General features: G+C 54.4%; 1 protein-coding gene across 1 annotated transcript; it reads left to right on the top strand.

Moving 5' to 3' along the window:
- The first annotated feature begins 1,866 nt into the window (after positions 1-1,866).
- arid2 (AT-rich interactive domain 2) lies at positions 1,867-21,030 on the top strand. Its single transcript, XM_029851653.1, has 21 exons — positions 1,867-2,384; positions 2,508-2,601; positions 3,476-3,573; positions 7,783-7,916; positions 11,104-11,322; positions 11,412-11,479; positions 11,588-11,657; positions 11,789-12,039; positions 12,411-12,507; positions 12,573-12,782; positions 12,852-13,016; positions 13,819-13,900; positions 13,999-14,133; positions 15,020-15,213; positions 15,305-17,643; positions 18,392-18,546; positions 18,616-18,754; positions 18,855-18,940; positions 19,012-19,135; positions 19,248-19,339; positions 19,501-21,030. Exons 1-21 carry the CDS (start codon positions 2,293-2,295, stop codon positions 19,610-19,612), a joined length of 4,956 nt encoding a protein of 1,651 aa, XP_029707513.1. The 5' UTR covers positions 1,867-2,292; the 3' UTR covers positions 19,613-21,030.
- The last annotated feature ends 1,000 nt before the right edge of the window (positions 21,031-22,030 follow it).

Genomic DNA, 22,030 nt, shown 5'->3' with positions numbered 1-22,030 from the left:
GCAGTATTAGAAAGAGCTTTATTTCTGTTTTGCATCAAATGTTGCTTCCATCGAATCTCCAATGAGAACTTTCCTGCCGGGGAAATACCTCATATCAGTTATCAATACACAGAATGTACACGAGCAACGACGATATGAAGCCAAATGACAAATATTTCCTCTGACCGATGATAAGTGCTGAGCTAAAAACGCCCGAAGAGGAAAGCATTGCCCCCGGTGGAGGCTTTAAACGGTCGCTTTAACCGAGCCCAGCGGCCTAATCGAGCTTTTCAGGTTTTACAAGCAAATGCTATTTAATCTGTTATAAGACCTGCGTGTTGTTGTCTACGACATTCCAGCTGATTTAAGAGTCAAGTGGCAAACAAACGACATTAGAGGGTGACCAAGTTAGCAAAATTAGCATTGTTAATGGGCTGAGTGACAAGCTAACGTGTGTCGGACCAGGAAGACTCCAAAGATCAGATTTTATTCTCCACCCTGACGACTCTAGTAATAAAAACCCACCACACAAAATACTTAAGATGGATGTCAGATCGAGCTGCATGAGCTGAGGTAAACGTGGAATTAAGATAAACTCCGTCGTAATTATGCTAACGACAGCTAAGCTAACGCGCTAGCAGGCGCCGCACTGGTTCGCCCAGAATTCGGTTCATGAGTGGAGTCCAAACAGCCGATTCGGGTGTGTCCCTGCTTGTTTGCGAAAAGAGCACTTTTGAAAAAATACCCACGGACACACGCACTATCACACTAACTTGTGTCAATTCTTCAAAATGGGGTCTGCTAACGCACGTCTCCGCCATTTTGTGACAGGTTTTTCATTGAGCAAAGGGGTGCGTGTAATGGTTGAATGTAACCCCATCAAGGAGACGTCCGCCAGCAAGGCACCGGCAACAAATGGCAGGCGCTAATTGGAAGGCGTGAGGGCGCTTTCCAGCAAGCTTAGGTCTTCACAACAAACTGCAACATCTGCAGGATACACACGATACCAAATACCCGGAATCTACATGGCGACAGTCGCAGGAATCCGGTATATTCCCAAACACGGGCGAGAAACAGCAGATGCTGCATTCAGTGTGAATTTTGAATAGTTTGGTTGAATGAATGATGGATGCCACACCACGGTATTTATGACCAAAGCTACTTTAGTTATCCTCTGAGCTGTTAAAAAAAAGTTAACACAAATAATGCTTTGAAAGTATTGACAGCTATTGGCTAGATAGACAAAAATAGACTGTAAATCCAACATCAACCACACAGTAACAAGAACATAAATCATTGGACAGACTTGTTTATTGTGATTAAATAAAACTGGCAGACATCAACTGCAACATTAATGGAGGACAAAGCTCTAAACAAAGACATAGACCCCAGGAAATGAAAGATAAATACTCAGAGATCAACAGGTTTTAGATAGTTAACGCTTGACAAAATAGGGATTCAAAAGTAGCCACGAGTCGCAAACCCCATTTAACTTAGATGTAAATGTTTTGTTTTGTAACAGTACGGTTTCAAACGGTATATTCTCAGACATTTTTGTGCTGGGGATGATTTTACTTTGCTTCTCCATTTCCAAATGTAAGCGCTCATTCATCAATATTGTAGAATAAATGCGGTAAATGCGACGTTACTCTCTGAAAAGTTTTTTGTTTTTTTTTTCACGTCAAGTATCCTGTGGAGATGGGCAAAAAAAAGCGTGTTAATTAGCATCACCCCTCCCCCAGGGGACCTCGCGGAGCAGCTCCCGGCCCGTTTTCCAAACAGAGACGAGTTGTCAGACGGTCCCTAAAAAAGAAAACAGTCTATTGTTCCAACGGCCGCCGCGCCGCGCCGCGCCGCGCTGCGCTGCCGCGCTCGGCCGCAGGGGGCGCTGCCGGCGCTCGGCCGGGCTCCGCGGCCTTCACATCTTTTTGTCTGAGAACGGGATCCCTCTGCCGCTCCACAGTGTGCGCGATAGCCTCGGCGCTGCGTCCGGAACACACTGTCAAACCACTCCAAACGACTACAACCGCGACCAAAAGCATTTATTCTACACCTTTCGCCATGGCGTTTCTCAGCTGCCGGTAAATCGCTCGTATTTGTGAGTGTTGGTGGGAACTTGGTGCGGGGCTGATTCGGGTTTGCTCTCCGTGCATCAGTCTTTATTAGCGAGCTGCCGCTCTTCTTGCTATCAGCGATTTCTTTAACTTTTTAAACACTCAGCTTCGCGAATGACTGAGCGCCGGCGGACTATGGGATCCTTGGTGTCTTAAGAAGAGACTCAAGTGGCATTTAACCGTTTTGCACGCAAGAACAATGGCAAATTCGACGGGGAAAAATCTACTAGATCAGCGGAGGAAGGGACAGGCTTTCCTGGACGAGCTGCGGCAATTTCACCAAAGCAGAGGGTGAGATTTGGGCGGCTTTCCTCCCAACAAATACAACTTTATACCCCCGCTGCATGTGGCCGCAAGTTGCCCGAAAGTCCAATTTAAAGGTGCGAGCTGCTATTTCTTGTGTTTTGCCCACAGGTCGCCGTTCAGAAAGATTCCTTTCGTGGGTGGGAAGGAGCTGGACCTGAATGCTCTCTACATCAGAGTCGTCTCTTTAGGGGGCTTCGCTAAGGTGAGCACCGGCAACTAAAAGTGGCTTTTCTCCGCTCTGCCGTGTCGGTGCTGCCCGCTGCTGCGCTCCGCGGCTCCGTTCGGTTCCCCGGGACCAGCGCGGAGCCTCCGGAGAGCGCTGGAGAGTCGCTGCTGGCCTTGTGCTAGTTTACCGTGTATCTCTATGCAATGTGGTGGCTGGTGTGTTGTTGGTGCGCCCGCTCGGAGCCGCCGTGCGCTCGGAGCCGCTCAAAATTAGCGGGCACGTTCGCCATCGATTATCGGGACGGAGCCCGGCGGCGGGCGGGCGGCACCGCGCCGGGCGCCGCGCGCCTCCCGGGCTTTTGCCGCCGGGTGACTCCGCGGAGGAAGCTCGGTTCTCTCACCATGGCCATCTTTCTTCGGCTTCATGGCTCTCCACGGATTGTAGGCCTCACAGGCCCGCGGAGGGAACGCGGTCGACGCCAGCCCCAACAGCCCCAAATGGAAGGGGCCGCCGAAAGCGACGCCGTTTCCCCGTCGATAAAGACACTTTGTCGGAGTTGAGCCGGCGGGTTTACGAGGACACCGAAGGCGAAAAGAGCGGCTAGCTGGTTAGCTGCGGTGCTAACAGTAACCCGGGGCTCCCGGAGGAGCCAGGCGGCTTGTATTTACTCGCATGTCAAATGTAAATATGTTCTGCTAACAAACATCCATTTCAACGCGCACATGCGGAATTTCCCCCGAGACGCGCGGACCGAATTTCACCGATTCGGTGGAGTTTGAGAAAGTTATTGATTAGTGATTGTGATTGTGAGGGAAGCCGGAGCCGAACAGATGGTTGCGGTGGAACCGCTTTTGGGGGTTGTTGACACTCGTTTGTTTCTCTCGTAACCGACTTGTTTCCCGCTTTGCAGGTCTCTGAGAAGAACCAATGGATGGAACTCGGAGAAGAGTTTAATTTCCCCAGGAATTGCTCCAACGCTGCATTTGCTTTAAAACAGTACTACCTTCGGTAAGTAGCCTGGGCGCACGGCCGCCTTGCCCCTGCAGCATGTGGGACTGTTTACAAGCGGCGAGCCGCGGCTCCTGCACAGGCCGGTCGTCTGTGCCTCGGCTCGGCCACAGGTGGGGAGGGTTCGGGCTGCTGTCCGTCCATGAGGGCACCGTCTCCAGCCAACTTGAGCACTTGTCTGCGGTAGCTTCCACCACAGGAGGAGGTTGCATCTCTCCAGGGGGGTTCCCTGCACTGCCGAGCAGCTCTGGTGCTGAGCTGTCAGGGATGGGGGGAGAAGCGGCTCTGCTGCTCCTCGCGGGGCATCTGTGCTCCACGGAGCCGACCATCGTTCCCATCAGCTGGGCATCGCACCAGCTCTGCTATCCCCTCACGGACCTGGCCACCCGGCGTCGCTGGGAGCTGCATTTTTGCCCCTTTTTGGTAACTTTGTTGCCAAGGTCTCTCTTTTCGGGTTTCCGCGAGTTGCTGCAGCTGCGCTGGATGATTAAATAAGTGTTGTTTCTCTGTGGGACGATTACACACCAGGAATGGCTGCTATTCTCTCATAGATGCCTCTGACGACCAGAGGAGCCACAGACCATATTAACCAGCGTATGGCCACATACTTTATCTGCTTCTTTTCCAGATGTGTCCCAACTAGTTTACCTTTAACACCTTATTTAAAAGACGCCACAGGTGATTGGTGCATACTTCCCCTCCTTGCGCTGCCAGAACCGCCGCGTCGCCGGGGGTAACGATGCGCCTGTAATCGCCCCGCTGGCAGCACAGCCACTACAGCTATTTTGCAAAGTTTATCAGCGGCGCTGTTATAGTGGATGTCGCCTCAACGGCAGCTGATAACGGTCTATCCTCGCCTGGCAGACAGAGTCCAATAGGCCAATAATAATGTTTCCCTCCTCTTGCCCCCCCCACTGCAAAATGTGCTTCTAATGTAATCATTGTCTAGAGCAGAAATGCACGCCGTGTTCTCCAGCAGCCAGGAGTAATTGTAAGCAGGTACACAGCGGCTGCCTGCTCCAGGAGCTGGTTCGCTTCCAGGGTCTCGTTCAAGGACGCTTAATCGGGCTGGGTGATCTAGTTGGACGGCCATCTGTAACCACTGGCCGTTCTGAAGCGGCGGCTTTTTACAGCGGTGCTGAAAGAACTGATGTTTACAGACGTGGCAGCGGCGACGAGCATTCACCAGGATTCTTTCCCTCTCTTGTGTGATGGTGACCTTTGCAAAAGATCAGCTCCACCGGCACAGAATGTTACTGGAAGTTTAAAGGTTTTAATGAGGAATGGCCACAGTTTTTCCTCCAGAGATCCAACCTGTGAGTGTTGAGCTGTGGGTCCCCGCTGGACGACCAGGATGGTCCTGATGTGTGCGCGGCTGTCCTTCGCCCCCCCGGGAGTAACGGGCTCCTCTGACATCCAGAGGAGCTCCGGCCGTTTGATGGCGCGGCGCCGCCGTCCGGGCCAGACACCCTTTTCCTTCCTCCTCGGCGCTGATGAGGCTGATTTGATGTGATGAAGGATGTGAATTAAAGTTCAGGGATCAGCGCTAAAGGTCAGGTCCAGGGTTCTGGCTATCAGCGCCGGTAGAGTTTGATAAGGATCAGCAGAGCATCTTGGTGGGGGGGTAAAGCTGTGTGAGGTCAGACGCTGGTGGTCATCTTCTCATGTGCACGTCCCAGTTTGAGGCTGGTCTCTTTGGTGACCTGTGTTCCTGGAGTCAGACACCTGCTGAAGCTTGGGAAGGCTTAGGGCTCCAACCCGCCACGTCTCGTGACCTGAGGTTTTCAAAATGGGTTCAGACTTGCTAGTTGGCGCCAGGTGCAAGGAGACATCGGTTAGCGCGTCAGCGTAGTAACGTGAGCCTGTCGGTCCTGAAAGAGCCTCTGTTGTTGCTAAAATATCTGACTTCTTCTAAACTGCAGCACGCTGAGCTCAGGAGCCAAGTCAGGTGACACCCCCTGCTTCAACCTTTGTTTGCCCTCCGCTCCGCATTCCCATAGGGATGAAAACGCCCCGAGAGGCTCTGGGAACATCCAGGAGCCTTCCTCTGGCTTATTATGGGGTTGTGCAGCCTGTGTTAAGGGGCTGCGGTGTTGGAATGGTTGGGTTTTTGGCTCCGTCTTGGCTGATCTGCAGTGATAAAGCGCTCTGACATGCTTCAGGTGTCCTCCAACGATAACATCTGGCCGTGCTCCTTCCCACGTGGTGCAGATTCACCTGCTTCTCGGCGTTCCTCCGCTAGCGTGAGACCAGCAGCACCTCTTTCGTAATCCTCACTAGATTGTGACCTCATTTTTAGGAACTGAAATTCCTGTGACCCCACAGTGGCGTGAAGGTATTCTGGCGCGTTTGTGGCCGCGTTGTGACACTTTGTCGTGTTCAGGCTTCCCCGGCGGCAGCCGCACGTGGATCAGCTGGGCGCCGTAGCAGAACTGAACAGATTCTATTTTCTCTGCTAAAGACACAGAAGGAATGTTGGTGCGGCCGGGGACACATTCGGCTGCTATTTTCTGCTGCTGGGCTTCACGCGCGGCGCGGCGGCCGTGCAGGCCTGCGTGTCTGTCGCCTGCACATCTGGATCTGGTGGCCTTTGATCCTGGCTGCATTAGAGCTGATTGGGTCGTGCTGCTGCGGCCCAGACTGGGACGCACTCCGATGGCTGGTGAGCGAAGCCTCGGCTGCGTGGGGCTGATTTGGGACGGCTCTGACAGCACGGGCAGACGGGTCCGGGGCACCCCCCAGTGAAGTTCCCCCAGTCCTGATTCCTGTAACCATCCCACCCCCGGTGCTGGTAAAGCTCCAGTATCTGTGTGTCCACGACTGGGAACCAGAGCAGCATAATTTGAGCACCTGCAGTCGGTGATGAGGACGGAACACTGGGTGTTATTACACACTTATTACCCACACACACACACACACAACTGCCTCAGAATAAGCTGGTTTCCTGTGTGAAAACGGGTCAATGCTGAGGTTTTAATAATATTTGAGTCTTTTGCGAATGTTACTTTCCTTCCATAGATTGTTCTGTACGGGTTCTGCACGTTCTACAATGTGCTGTGCTGCGTCCTAGACTTTCCAGTCTGGGCCGGACGGGCCACTTGTTGAAGTGGATCCCAGCACAGGTGCCATGTTTTGCATGTCCCCGTCCACACCCAGCAGGGGGCGCTAACCTCACGCAGACGGGCTGAGGGTATTTGCATAACCAAAAGGGAGAGTGAGTGATGTCAGCGGGGTCCAACAACAGTGTCTGCTGCCCGGGTCTGAATGATCCGCTGCCCGGTTCTGAATGGGGCTCAGGATCCATCCTTCTCCTGGGATAAATGCTGGAGGGAGCCCAGACCAGGGCAGATGCCCCGATTCTTCCTCGTATCCAGACTGTATCTGGGGGGGGGGCTATCTCCTCACGCTCCCCCACTCGGTACAAATGAAGACGGAGAGTATTTATAGTCTGGCGTGTCACCCGGCAGCCAGCGGACGGGGGATTACCTTGGCCACGCTGAACAGGCGGGCCTCATTGAGAACCAGGCGCTGGTCCGCTGGTGACTCACACACACTCGCTCACACACACACGAGCAGCTCAACCACATTTCTGCTGCAGGCGTGTGTGCTTCTCTCGGGTCGGTCCCTGCAGGTGGTTCTCAAACCCCAGAAACTCAACGGCACGATTAGCGGCGCCCTAATGAACGGACACGTTCGCTGCTGCCTCGGGCCCCTTTCACGCCGCCAAATCTCTGCGTTGTGACCTTCGTTTCATCCCGCTGCTCTCTAAGTGCTGACTGGGGGGGGGGAGGGGGGTGTCTCAGTGTAGCATGAGAGCAACTGCTGAGAGTGTGTGTGCAAGAATCCAGATGTGCAGTGAATAATGAGCGCGTTACTACCCAAACAGGCAGCAGCTCGCGGAGCAGGTTGATCAACTCCAAACTGCTCCGCCCACCTCTGTTGGCTCCACCCACCCAGGCTCGTCTGAAACGCACACTTACTGTTCCCAGGTGTGCACGGTCGGGTCGCTCTACGACGAGTCCACAGCAGCTCCTCTGGCTTCAGCCTGGATGTTGCGTATCTGCAGCTCTCTGTCAGGGTTTGGGACGTTTGAGACCCCATCTTGAAGCGCTTCCTGGGACTGTTTCAGCGCTCTCTGGTAGCCGCGGCGTGGACGCTGCAGCCAGAGGCACGTGTGTCTGATGTCTGATGCCCTTCTTCTCTCCACAGATACTTGGAGAAGTATGAGAAAGTCCACCACTTCGGCGAGGACGATGAAGAATCGCAGCCCGGGAACCCCAAAGCCTCTCTTCCAGTCGGTGCAATTCCCAACTCGTACAACTACCAGCAACACGTTGTATCAGGTAGCGTCTCCATGCTAACGTTCCAGGGATGCTTGCTTGTGTCTGGGTTATTTGGTTCCTCGGCTCTAAAGCGCAGCTGATCAGAGCTGAGCCGTCCAGGTTGAACAGCAATCTGCCAAAACTGTCGCTGAAAGCTTTTCCTCACAGGAAGAAAGGGACTCCGAGGGGCTTTATGTTTCATTCAACCTTTAATGCTTCCAAATGGGTGATAATCTGCAATTTGTCTGCACCTGTTTGTGCTCCATGTCTAAAACATTGGAAAATCCCCTGTGGTGTGTTTAAAGACATGCCTGACTGGACTTAATCTCGCTATAGTGCTTGAAACAGCCAAGATAGCGCGGCTTCTTCAGGTTTGTGGGGGGGGGGGCGAGGATGTGGGGGCAGCTCTGTCTGTATGTTTGATGCTGCAGGTGCAACAAACGTGCAGCTTCTGTGGAAACACCAGCTGGAAGAGCGAACACCTCTCCAGGGGACACGTCGGTTGGCCTTTCTGCTGTTTACTCGTGGAAGACGGAACGCTCTCATCAGATGCTTGAGGTTCTGTTTGGGGCTCAGGGTGGGTTTGTTGGACCTGCGTCAATCAGCGCTGGAACCCCATCAGCTAAATGAAAAAGTGATGCTGCTGGCTGGAATCTTACCTGACGGGGTAGAGACCAGTAGAGACCAGAGGTCCCACGTGGTAGCGCAGATGCTACGCTATGCGCTGATGCTACGCTATGCGCTGATGCTAGCAGCAGCAGGTGGGCTCTGCTTGTGTTAGAGTGTGTGAGGGTTCCCAGCAGCAGTGTGTGAGGGCTTCCTGAGGCCTTGTGTATGTTCCAGACACTAAGTAGTTCATTTATTGATAGGCTTGTATTTTATTTAGCAGCACTTATATTCAGGTCAGGGCTGCTTACCTGGAATCTTCTGCTCGTCCCATTTCAGAGCCAGTTGATTAATCTGCTGTTCTGGCAGCTCCACTTGGGCTGGAATGTTTTCAGACACTTCCTCACATCACTCATTCATCTGTTGCTGTCTTCTGCTGGAATACATCAGGAATCAGATGTGCTGTGAGGCGTCAACACTAATATAGGAGAGAAATGCTAAAGTCTCGCTGGTCTGGCTCCTACGATGTGACCCGGAGGGTCTGCCCCGCTTCACTTCACCCTCACCTTATTGGATATCTGTCCATTGTTAATTATTACTGTGGCTTCTTTACATGTTCCACGTGCACGCCAGGGACCGTCTCAGTTGAGCAGGAACCTTTCCCCATACTCATAGTTGATCCTCTGGATTCATGGGACAGTAGTTAACTGGGATCTTTTGGATCTTAGCAACCACACTAATTACAAGTGAGTCTGAGTCTAATCAGATGAGGCAAACGCTCTCGTTTACCTTTACTAAACTTTAGAAATAAGTTCCCTCGGGTCGTTTGACTGATTTGCATGAGTGATTCTTTTTCTGAGAAAGAATTGATGTTTTCCAGGCTGCAGCCCTCAGGATCAATGACTCGGCAGATTCCTGTGCTTACACATGGCTTTACCGAGGATTCGGGTTCACGCTAACGCTAGCGCTGGACACCTTGAGATGGCAATAACGTGCTGTTTGTGCTGACCTTTGGGGGGGGGGCTGTGGTTGTGGTTTGATTGTGAAACTTCTGGGCTGAAAATGAGGAGGTTGACTAAGTGCTAGGTGTGATTGTGAAGCTGAGCGCCGTCATGTCAACACGTCGTGCATGAACACACGTGAGCATAGCTAATGTTTGACAGTCAAACCCGGGTGCAGAGGTGCTCGCCGCCACCAGCAGGAGCGGCGTGCTGATTCTGTGAGGCAACAACGGCTTCCTTTGATTCTGCTGGTTTAAGTTAATGAAGGGGTGAAGGAACCTGAGCTCCATGAGCATCACAACTGGTGCAACAGCTGGAAGGGTCACTTGGAGGCGCTGAGTTCACTGTGACGGCGTATTGGAGGGAGCTCCTACGGCAGCGCGCCTGTAGTTAACATGTGACTCGGCTGCTTGACACACATTTCTGAAGCTGTGCTGCCTCCTGTGCTGTCTTGGAGTTTCCTGATCCATTCTCTCCTGATGCGCTGCGTAAGACTAAGATTCCTCATTGAGTCGGAAAGATTTGCTTCCTCGTTTATGACCAGATCCACCTCCACTGCCCACCTTAGCACATTAGCTGCTTTTTCTCTTGAATCATTAATGCAGTGGGGCAGATTATGTTAGCTTGGTGGGCAAGATGAGGACAGTCTGTGACTCGCAGGCCTGCGACAGCTTTTAATGCAGTTGATCTCTAAAGGTCAGCGGGTCAAGCGAGGGGCGAGCGCCGGTCCGCTGCCCTCGCCTGCACCGCGAGCCGAGCCAGGCGGCTTCTGAACGCAGCTCAATCACGTTTGCCTGCAAAAATGTTGTCAGCACAGAAATCAGGTTCAGTCAGCAGGAGTCCTGTGTGATGGGGTTCCAGGGGCGACGGCAAAGACCTGCACCCTCTCGAAGTCCCCAGCGTGTGGCTGGAAATGACACCTCGGCGCACGACGTGATGGATGGAGGAACTCAGACCATCGTCTGTCATTCAGGGGGGCTCAGTAAATGGAGTCATGGTTCCTCCCGACACATGAGGATTAGCGCTTTAATTAGAAAACCCATCAGAGACAAACACAATTAAAAGTTGGTGCACATTCATGTTCTTCAGATCAGCTGCAGCTCATCAGACTCATTTGAAGAAAAGACGACTTCCAAATAGCTTAATGGCCCATTTGAGTGCTTCAACTGAGTTGGAGGAAAATAAGTGAGTCCGGCCGGTTGGAGGTGTCCGACAACGGCCGTTTTGATTTAAATGATGCGAATCGCCTCCGTCCAGGAGGTCACCTGACGGATCATCTGAGTCGCAACCTGATGAGGTTTTTCAGCACTTGTTGATGGTGGACAAGGAGGAGAGGATCACGTTTTGGTGCTATTGTGGGCTCCAGAGGAACTTAGATCGTCCCACGATCCAACGTGTCCTCTATGCCGGGTGATGTGGGGGGGGGCTACCAGGCTACAGTGGATTACTGGTTACAGCTAATGAATTCACTATTGTTGGCGATGCAGGCTGGAAGCGGCCAGTGCAGGTATCGGACTGGAGCTTCCTGTGGGAAAGTGAAAGGTGTAATTGTGGCTTGCTTGTGTGCACGCTGGGACTCAGAGAGCCTTTTCTCCCCCCAGACTATCTCCGCCAAAGCTATGGACTGTCTACGGATTTTGTTCCACCAAATGACTACAACAAACTGGTGCTGTCTCTCCTCTCGGGCCTGCCTAACGAGGTGGATTTTGCTGTTAACGTTTGCACTCTGCTTTCCAACGAGAGCAAACACTCCATGCAGCTGGACAAGGACCCCAAACTGGTCACGCTGCTGCTGGCCCACGCTGGCGTGTTTGACGACTGTAAGTGTTGCGCAACCTCGGGTCGAAGCAACGTGCTTTAAAGAGCGGTGCTGAGCGCAGACTCCCATGCTCCCCTTTTCTCTCCGCAGCTCTTGGCAGCTTCTCCAGGGTTTTCGGGACGGACTGGAAAGAGAGAAGCTCTCGGGACTTTGTCAGGGTAAACCCTCTGTTTCTGGCCTTTCTGCTCGCATGCATCATAGCTTCTAAAGTATTTAGCAGTGCATCCGGAGCTGTACTGTACACGCTAACTGCTGCTCCTGCACAGTTCTGGAAGGAGGTGGTGGAGGACTCAGAAGTCAGGGAGCTGATCTGGGACAAGAGCAATGCGGCACAAGGTAAAGGCACTCAAATGAAGCTCCCTCTGGAGTTCCACAGCCTCGCTTCTGCGTGGAACCATCGAAAACAGAGGTTGTCGTCCTCGATTGTGCCGCTGAGCCGTGACGTGTTTCCGGCTCTTCTCTTGCAGATGGTACGTCATGTGAGGAGCGCTGGCACAGCCTCTTCCACCCTCCACGGACCCACGGTATCGGCGACATGGAGGCGCAGCGGGTGCTGCAGATTGCCATCATCCTGCGAAACCTCTCCTTCGAGGAGGCCAACGTCAAGCTGCTGGCGGCCAACCGAACGTGCCTGCGCTTCCTTCTGCTCTGCTCCCACTGTAACCTCATCTCACTACGCCAGCTCGGCCTGGACACGCTGGGCAACGTGGCTGCTGAGGTTGGTGGGGGCCTGTTGCTAACACGCAGCATTTGAGTGACAGTCGGCATCTTTCTGTCTGGGCCGGGACCACCTCATGGTCCCAGATCGTAGCGGTCAGGCCAAACAGCTGGGGAACATCAGCGTGGGGACCGGTCCAGCAGATACAGACGCATCACACGATGACAAACCGGAGCAGCGCCGTTGTCTCTGCTGTTTGCTAACGTGTGAGGCCTTTCTATCGCTGTGATGAGTCGCCAGCGTGAAGCAGCTTCTTAGAGGACGTGGATGTGCTGCTCACTTCCTCTTTATATTTGTGACATCGGATCAGTTTATTCTTGCCCGTATGTGAAGGGCAGCGTGCAGGAGATGAACGTCCTTCTCTTTCACAGCTCCAGCTGGATCCGGTCGACTTTCGGACAACTCATCTGATTTTTCACACAATCACCAAATGTTTGATGTCCAGGGACAGATTTCTCAAAATGAGAGGTGAGTTTTCTGAGCGTGCGTGTGAGTCCGTCCGAGCCCGAATGAAATATATCTGCGTCCTGCAGCAATGGAGATCCTGGGGAATCTGAGCAAAGTGGATGACAATGCTGTGCTGATCTGTGAGTATGTGGACCAGGACTCCTACAGGGAGGTGACCATGCTCCTCACCCTGCCCGACCTCATGCTCCTGATGGCTTGTCTGGAGGTGTTGTACCTCCTGGCCCAGCTCGGGGAGGTTCCCTGCAGCAAGATCGCCTGTGTGGACCGCAGCATAGGTAGACTCCATCCTCTCCCAGCTTCCTGTTTGTTGTTGGTGTAGCTGAATGTGTCCTCTGTCTGCTCAGACCTGCTGGTGCGGTTGGTGTCGGTTGACCTGCACACGTTTGGGCCTGACGCTCTCACAGCAGTCAGACTCATCGAGCACCAGACCAACACTGACCAGGCGGCTGAAGTGAGACCACAGCTGGTGGAGCAGGTGCCTGCAGCTGTGCAAGGAGCCCCGGCATCTGGTAGGTCTGCTTCTGTCCACCGTTACAGGGTTACAGTGAGGCTGGGGATAACGATGTGGGTCTGTTAACCACGGGGGTCTGTTAACCACGTTGGTCCGTATCTCTGTTAACGACGTTGGTCTGTATCTCTGTTAACGACGTTGGTCTGTATCTCTGTTAACGACGTTGGTCTGTATCTGTTAACGACGTTGGTCTGTATCTGTTAACGACGTTGGTCTGTATCTCTATTAACGACGTTGGTCTATTAACGACGTTGGTCTGTATCTCTGTTAACGAAGTTGATCTATTAACCACGTTGGTCTGTATCTCTGTTAACCACGTTGGTCTGTATCTCTGTTAACGAAGTTGGTCTGTATCTCTGTTAACCACGTTGGTCTGTATCTCTATTAACCACGTTGGTCTGTATCTCTATTAACGACGTTGGTCTATTAACGACGTTGGTCTGTATCTCTGTTAACGAAGTTGATCTATTAACCACGTTGGTCTGTATCTCTGTTAACCACGTTGGTCTGTATCTCTGTTAACGAAGTTGGTCTGTATCTCTGTTAACGACGGTCTCTTAACGACGTTGGTCTGTTTAGTTGGTGACGTTACCGTGGGGGTGTGGCTTGTCACGTGACACCTGCTGCTCCTGTGCATGTTCCTTCCTGTGTTGTGGCTCTGGACCGCCCAGTTTGCTGCCATCTAGTGGGCAGCCCAGGAACCGCAGTCTCCTCTGGAGCGGGTTACCTGCCCAGGTGTTGTGGTGCTGCTGTGAGCCTGTTGAGAGCATCACTTATTCTCCTGCTCTCTTTTCCTCCAGCAACCACAAGGACCCCACTCCAGGCCAATCAGCCCCCGGCTGGAATTGTGGAACTTGACGGGGAGAAGTTTACTCTGCAATGGTAGGATGTAACCACCGTAAACACACTTGTTTGTTTGTTTGTTTGTTTGTTTGTTTGTTTGTTTGACCGTCCCCGTCACCCCTCTCCTCCCCCAACAGGCTGAACGCACACTTTGAGACCAACCCTGAGGGCTCCGTGTCGCGGGCGGAGATGTACTCGGAGTACCTGAGCACGTGCAGTAAAATGGGACGCAGCAACATCCTCAACTCCACTGGCTTCCTCAAGTGTCTGAGGTGGGGACTGGTGCCCTGTGGATGGGTGTGGATGGGTACTGGTGCCCTGTGGATGGGTGTGGATGGGTACTGGTGCCCTGTGGATGGGTACTGGTGCCCTGTGGATGGGTGTGGATGGGTACTGGTGCCCTGTGGATGGGTGTGGATGGGTACTGGTGCCCTGCTGGATGGGTGTGGATGGGTACTGGTGCCCTGTGGATGGGTGTGGATGGGGACTGGTGCCCTGCTGGATGGGTGTGGATGGGTACTGGTGCCCTGTGGATGGGTGTGGATGGGTACTGGTGCCCTGTGGATGGGTACTGGTGCCCTGTGGATGGGTGTGGATGGGTACTGGTGCCCTGTGGATGGGTACTGGTGCCCTGTGGATGGGTGTGGATGGGTACTGGTGCCCTGTGGATGGGTGTGGATGGGTACTGGTGCCCTGCTGGATGGGTGTGGATGGGTACTGGTGCCCTGTGGATGGGTGTGGATGGGGACTGGTGCCCTGCTGGATGGGTGTGGATGGGTACTGGTGCCCTGTGGATGGGTGTGGATGGGTACTGGTGCCCTGTGGATGGGTGTGGATGGGTACTGGTGCCCTGTGGATGGGTGTGGATGGGTACTGGTGCCCTGTGGATGGGTGTGGATGGGTACTGGTGCCCTGTGGATGGGTGTGGATGGGTACTGGTGCCCTGTGGATGGGTGTTGATTCTCTCGTCTCAACTCATCATCACTTAAGCATAAAGCAAAACACGCCCATCATTGGGAATGTTTTTCCCAGGTGAATAAATGTTGGTATTAAAATCAAGATGCTGATGAAGGTTCCAGTCTCGCTCTGTTTCGGTAGCGTTTGCTCGACGTGTCTCTGTGCGTCAGTAACGGAGCCTCTGCCTCGCCGCCCTCGCAGGACCGTCTTTCCCAACCACACGATGCGACGGCAGGACGAGGTCAAGTCCAGCGGTCAGATTCAAATCTTCCTGGTGGGTCTGAAGCGAAGGTCGATGCCTCTGCCCATCCAGCTGTACTACCACCAAACGCCGCAGCCGTCCCAGCATGCAGCAGCGCGGCCTGATGCCTCGGAGCAGCAGGCTCCGCCTCCAGGTAAACCCGGTGCTGTGTCACAAGAGGGTGGACCTCGTCTAACTTTGGCAGGGCTCGTGAGTCGACTAAGGCTCCGTGTGTGTGTCTGCAGGCTTACCTGCTGGGCATCACGCCCTCGGCCCCCATCTGGTCCGGGCCCTGGTCCCCAGCTCCACCTGCACCCCGTCTCCGGTGGTCTTGACGTCACAGGAACTGTCCCACACGGGCCCCTCCACTGTTTTGCCGCACCCGCTTCCCCAACAGGTGTCTCCACAGTTGCCACCGGGTTCCTCAGGCGCAGCACCGCAGCAGCAGCATCGAGCCGGTCCGGTGGTCCAGATTCCTGTGACGGCACCGGTGACCCAGAACCACAGCCTGCAGCCCTCCCCGATGGTCTCAACGGGGACGCCAGTCACAGTCTTTCAACAGGTACCCCAGGGCCACATCCTCACCGCCAGGGTCCAAGGTGTGTGCCCCCCCATCGCCCAAAACCCGCCTCTGCCTCAGTCACCTCCCCTTTGTGGGCCTCAGGGTGGCGCCCCCCAGATACAGCCTCAGTGCGTTGCTGTTCCGTCACCGCCGTCTTCCTCCATCCAGGGAAGCGGCCCGGCCTTGAGTGTCACCACAGTATCGAACTCCCAGGTGTCGCGCGTCACCTTTCAGAACATCGCCCCCAAACCAGCACCCCCCCAGTCGGGTGTCCCTGCCACCATCGCCACCCACAACCAGCAGCCGCCTCAGCAGCCCCCGGCACAGAGTGTCGTCATCGTCAACCCCGGCCCCCAGCAGAGCCCCGCCTACCCCCCTGCCATTCACCAGATCGTTCTGGCCAACCCTTCCTCCATCTCGGGGGCCCAGACCATCCAGCTCGCTGGGCAGCCCGGAGCTGCTTCCACCTCCTGCCCCCCTCCCCCCAGTAACCAGGTGCAGAACGCGGCTGGTGGCCAGACTCTGTCCCTGAAGCGGCATCAGCAGCAGCAGCTGCCCCTCCTGTCCCACACGCCTCCTCAGCCTACCTCCACTGAGTCCAGCTTGATCAAACAGTTACTGCTTCCAAAGCGAGGGCCTTCCACTCCGGGAGGCAAACTGATCCTACCCGCCCCGCAGATGCCCCTCCCCAACAGCACGATAGCCCCCAGCCCCCAGGTCATCTATCAGGCCAGTTACAACACACAGAACGCTTCTCCGCAGCCTCAGCAGCTCAACGTCCAGCTGCTTCCAGGTCAGCTTCCTGCGGTGGGGGCCCCGGGGGTCCAGACGGTCCAGCTGTTGCCCGGTCAGCTCATCTCCACCAGCAGCGCGGGGGCCACGGCCATCATCCAGGGCCCCGCGGCAGCCGCACAGGTGACGTTCGCTGTGGTGCCCAACGCCGGCTTCACCACCTCCACAGCTGCTGTTGCTGCTGTCAGTCAGGGCACTGTGACTCAGGGGGGGCCCCCTCCCCCGTACTCGACTGGAACCATGGCCCAGCACCCCCCCGCAGCTCCTCCACCACCACTGCCAGCTCCGCTCCGAGGAGACAAGATCATCTGTCAAAAGGAGGAGGAGGCCAAGGACGCCACGGGGCTGCATGTTCACGAACGAACGATAGAGGTGATGGAGAACTCCTCCCTGGGGGAGGGAAACGCCCCCAAAGCAAAAACCAGTAACGGTGATGTCGGGACGTGTGCCAAGCTGCTAAACGGTCAGAAGTGCATGGAGTCCAATCTACCTCCATATCACTCAGGGAACAGCCAAGTGGCGCTGAACGGCCCGGCTCCAGAGGTCCAGCCTGCTAATGGGAAGCAGGCCCCCCCCCACCCGAGCGCTCCTCTGGACGACACCGCCGACTCCAAAAAGACGCTGGTCAACGGGGTGTGTGACTTTGATAAGGGGGACAACGGAGGCCCCTGTAACAGAAACATTCCAAATCATATCGCTTCCAAACAGTACTTGGGGAACGGGGAGTTGGGCCCCTCTGAGAAGGGTCATGGGTCAGAACCCCCCCCCCAAACGGACACTGCCAAAGCCCAGCAGACTGAGCGCCTTGCCAACGGCCCCCAGGCAGGAGGCAACAGGCCTCCCTCGGAATTAATGAACGGACCTTTGGTTCCGGGGCACCTGGCCCCCGTGCTGAGACAGCAGTTGCTCCCCAATTCCACCTTCCCCCCCACCCTCCCCGTCGCCTCCCCCACCCTCCCCGTCGCCTCCCCCACCAACGGGCTGGCGCTCGAGAGCCGCGGGCTGAAGAGACCGGCGGAGAGCGAGGAGCGCGGGGCGGCGGCGGCGTCCTCGGGCATCCCCAGTAAGGTCGGCGTGCGGATCATCACCATCAGCGACCCCAACAACGCCGGGAGCAGCGCCACCATGGTGGCGGTACCGGCCGGCACCGACCCAAGCACAGTAGCCAAAGTAGCAATAGAGAACGCCACCCAGCAGAGGAACTGTTCACCCACGGGGGCCGTCTCCACGGTGAGTGGGGGGGTCTGAGGGAGTGGGGGGGGTCTGAGGGAGTGGGGGGGTCTGAGGGAGTGGGGGGGGTGTGAGTGGTGTGTGAGAGTGGTGTGTGTGTAAGAGAGTGGTGTGTGTGTGTGTGAGAGTGGTGTGTGTGTGTGTGTGTGAGAGTGGTGTGTGTGTGTGTGAGAGAGTGGTGTGTGTGACAGAGTGTGTGTGAGAGTGGTGTGTGTGTGTGTGAGAGAGTGGTGTGTGTGACAGAGAGTGTGTGTGAGAGTGAGAGTGGTGTGTGTGTGAGTGAGAGTGGTGTGTGTGTGTGTGAGAGTGAGTGGTGTGTGTGTGTGTGAGAGTGGTGTGAGAGTGAGTGGTGTGTGTGAGAGTGAGTGGTGTGTGTGTGTGTGAGAGTGGTGTGTGTGTGTGTGAGAGTGGTGTGTGTGTGTGTGTGAGAGTGGTGTGTGTGAGAGTGGTGTGTGTGTGTGTGAGAGTGGTGTGTGTGTGTGTGAGAGTGGTGTGTGTGAGTGTGTGTGGCCAGTTTAGTGCGGAGGGTAAGAAGGTGAGGCCAGTTCAGACCATGTGGTCCCACTGATGCCCCCCTCCCAGAGGAAGGTGCTGAGGGAACAACCGCGCCCAGCAGCAGGTCGTGGTTACATCTCAGCCAACAAATGTTGGGGGGGTCCCCAGGCGTGGGGGCCCCCTCCTTCCTGTCCCGGCTGACAGTTGTGGATCCGTTTGGCCAGGACACTGAACACGCTTTCCTCCCTTCCAGCCCGCCGTGACCCCGTCCCCGCCCCCCGTAGCGCAGCACGCCCCCCCGGGGAACCACGGCCCCCACCTCCCAGCACAGCAGCCGCCTGCAGCGCCACCAGAACCGGCCAGGAAGACGGGGCAGAACTTCAAGTGTCTGTGGCAGTCGTGTAAACGGTAGGAGGCGCGGCCCGCCGCGGCGCCCGGCGGCCATCTTGTGCTGACCGGCTCTGGCTTCTTCCTCAGGTGGTTCGAAACGCCGTCTCAAGTGTTCTACCACGCCGCCACGCAGCACGGGGGCAAGGACGCCTACGGGGGCCACTGTCTGTGGGAGGGCTGCGAACCCTTCCCCAGGCAGAGGCTGTCCTTCATCACACACCTACAGGTAGAGGCTCACTCCTGGGGGGCCGCGGGGGGCCGAGCACGCTAACGTAGCACGCTAACGTGACATGCTAACGGAACACGCTAACGTCTCTGTCCTTTAGGATAAACACTGCTCCAGAGAAGCTTTGCTGGCGGCGCTGAAGCTGGAGGAGCAGGCGGCGCACAGCCCCGGCCAGGCCGCGTCCCAGTAGGTGCCCCCTCCTCTCAGGGTGTGGTTCACCTGTGGGGGGGTCTGACCAGCGCCTCTTGTCTTCACAGAACCTCCTCAGAGGGCGGCAGCACCCCAGCACAGCAGAAACCCAAAGCTATAGTGAACCACCCCAGCGCCGCTCTCATGGCCCTGCGCAGGGGCTCCCGGAACCTGGTCTTCAGGGACTTCACTGTGAGTATCGGGACGGCCCGTCGGGCCCGTCGGGCCCGTCAGGCTCGTTAGGCTCGTTAGCGCGGCCCTCAGACCCCCCCTCATGTCCCCCTGTCGTTTGATCGTCTGCCAGGACGAGAAGGAGGGACCGGTGACCAAACACATCAGACTAACTGCTGCCTTAACGTTGAAGAACATCGCCAAGCACTCCGAGTGTGGACGCATGTGAGTAGAGCTGGGGGCTGGCTCCAGTCCTGGGGGGCTGGCTCCAGTCCTGGGGTGGCTGGCTCCAGTCCTGGGGGGGCTGGCTCCAGTCCTGGGGCAGGGGGGAGGCGCTCTGCCCCCCCCCCCGCAGGGCTGTATCTAACGCTGCTGTCTGCCCACAGGTTGGTCAAGAGGCACGAATCGCACCTGTCTGTCCTCGCCCTCAGCAACATGGAGGTCTCCACCACACTCGCCAAATGCCTTTACGAACTGACGCGCTCGCTCCAGGCTTGATGCCCAAAGGACACGCTGTGCTGCCCCCCCCCCCCTCTCAACCCGCTCTGCACGAGAGCAGGAGGCCGCCGGCGAGTCGTAGCAGGTCCACAGGTCCAGAGGCGACCAGCTCGTGAACGGAGATCGTCCCTCAGCTGCGCCGGGCACCTTAACCCCCCCCCCCAGCACCTCCTCTACGACTTGTGTTCAAATCCTCCCTCACAAACAGAAACTGCCACGGGGTCTTCCACCAGCCGCCACCAGGGGGAGCTCTCCGCTTCCCCGGGGGCCTCAACCCACGAACCCCCGCCACGAGCACATTTCATTCACGACTGGCTGTTGTTCCTCTCGGTCCCACCGACGGACGCGGGCGGCGGCCCACCGACGCACCTGGGTGAGCTGGAAAGGGGCGGGGCTAGTAGACGGACGCCGCGGGGGAGAACTCGGCCGGCGACTGACGCAGAGAAATTAGTTTGTTTTCTTTAGAATTTTGGTAGCTTGGTTTTCTTACTTGAGTCAATATATTTTCACTTATTTATTATTGAAATGATACCATTACAGTTAATGAAAAGAATCCTGTAAATATGTTGTGAATATATATATATATAAAGAAGATCTCTTTCATGCCGATGCAGCCACTGGAGAACTTGCTCTGTGGAGTAATAGAAGCATTACTTTGGTAGGATTGAATAAAATAGTATGTTTTTGTTTTTTTTATGATCCCTGTCACTTGTATCTAATGTGATTCTATACTCAGCAGTGGATGAATGTACTTAAAAACCTGTAAATAATTCTGCAAAGGTACTGATGCTGTAAAGCTTAGGGACGGGGGAAAAACAGTTTTTTGTGGAACTGTGACATTTTTTTGTATAATAATACCTTGTAGAACTCATTTTGCTGGCTGAAAGAGTATGGAATAATATAAATTGTGTCATTTTGTAGAAGAAAAAAAATATTGAAGGTATTCTCCCCCCCCCACACACCTCCCCCACAGCGCACACACCAGTAACATATATCCACTGTATGCGTTTGTCATGTACGGGCACCGCGCGCGTACCAGAGTTTTTTTGTATTTGTAAATTGGTTTAAATACATGGAGTTTTTATACAGGTTTTCTCCTGTGTTCTTTGCTTTACGTGCAGGTATGATATTTTCTTCACTACTTTTTTCTATCTTAATATAGTGTGGAGTTTTATTGTACTATTTTTTCATTCTTAATACCATGCCACATTCCGGCTCACGTCCTGGGACTGTCCTCCGTGTGTTGTGTAACATTTGACTGCCTGTCGTATTAGCATCTGACCGGGGCGACCCAACATCCTCATTTCTGCAGTGTCGGTAGGATGTGTGACTATACCTAAACCGAACAGTCTGTTAGAGATTGGCTTTATTTACTTTGGTGACTGTTTATAGTTTTTAAATAAAACACTGAACATTTGGCTTTGTGTTTGTTCCTTTTTTGCTGCGATCGCATTCATTCTGTTCAGTTTATTTCTTTATATTTAACATCACCCAGCAGCAGAACTCCGTCTTTTCATATTTTCTCATATCACAGGTGTTGGATTTAAAGTTCCCACATTTTGTGTAATTCGTTATATTTGTTGTTGGTGTTGTTCCGGCCGCGGCCGCTGGGGGGCGATAGTCGGCCGACCACTGGGAAGAACGTGCCAAAAAGTCTTTTTAAGCAGGTCTGAAAGGGGGTTCATCGGCATTTCATTCAGCAATCCCTTCATTACATCAGTTAGTGGGTGTTTATCATCATTATCACCATCATTATTATCATTAAATACCTTTATAAACTCCGCATTATTGTAAAAACCCGATTCCAACGGCACTTTTAACAAACGACCGTGTTTCGTCGCACCGGCCACCGGGTGGCGCTGTAGCCCCGCTGGTGTAAAAGGGTGAAGAATCAGGTGCTTTTTGTTTTTCTCTGACCTCAAACTGCACATTCAGATTATTCTCACTACACTTGTGTGTGCAGACTAAATGATTTAATTACGTTTGTGTTATTGTGCATTTACGTCAAGTTTTTTAGGTGATTTTCTGAGAATGCAGCTTGTAAAGATCTGAATCGAAGGCAGGTTCCCTGTCTCGGGTCGGCAGCTGCCAGGCCGCCTGGTTCCTTCTCCACTCTCCCCTCTATTCAACCACGAGTAAAACCTCTGAATTTGCTTCTGTCTGACTCCCGAGATGATTGGAGAACTAAAGAACGCTGACGTGACATTCGCAGGGTCACATTTGGACAAAGGCTGGTCCAGTTCTGGTCATTTCCTGAACAATATTATGAAACACAGACATTTGGATAATCGGTGAATGAAAAAAGCAACAAATCTCCTCCTCACATCTGAATGTGTGTCGTCACCAAGATGAGAAAGAGAAGCAGTAAAAAAGAGAAGATCTGGTTTCACCTTTGAGGGCTCAGCGGGCCGGGACCAG

The sequence above is a fragment of the Takifugu rubripes genome, chromosome 18 (genome assembly GCF_901000725.2).
Source record: "Takifugu rubripes chromosome 18, fTakRub1.2, whole genome shotgun sequence".
In the NCBI taxonomy this organism is placed as follows: domain Eukaryota; kingdom Metazoa; phylum Chordata; class Actinopteri; order Tetraodontiformes; family Tetraodontidae; genus Takifugu; species Takifugu rubripes.
This window is presented reverse-complemented; position numbering and strand designations above follow the sequence as displayed.

Excerpts from the sequence above, each read along its gene's own strand:
- arid2 (XM_029851653.1), top strand. The coding sequence starts at position 2,293 with ATGGCAAATTCGACGGGGAAAAATCTACTAGATCAGCGGAGGAAGGGA. Across the intron at positions 11,323-11,411 it reads CGCTGGCGTGTTTGACGACT|CTCTTGGCAGCTTCTCCAGG; the intron begins GTAAGTGTTGCG and ends TTCTCTCCGCAG. Across the intron at positions 12,783-12,851 it reads CTGTGTGGACCGCAGCATAG|ACCTGCTGGTGCGGTTGGTG; the intron begins GTAGACTCCATC and ends CTGTCTGCTCAG.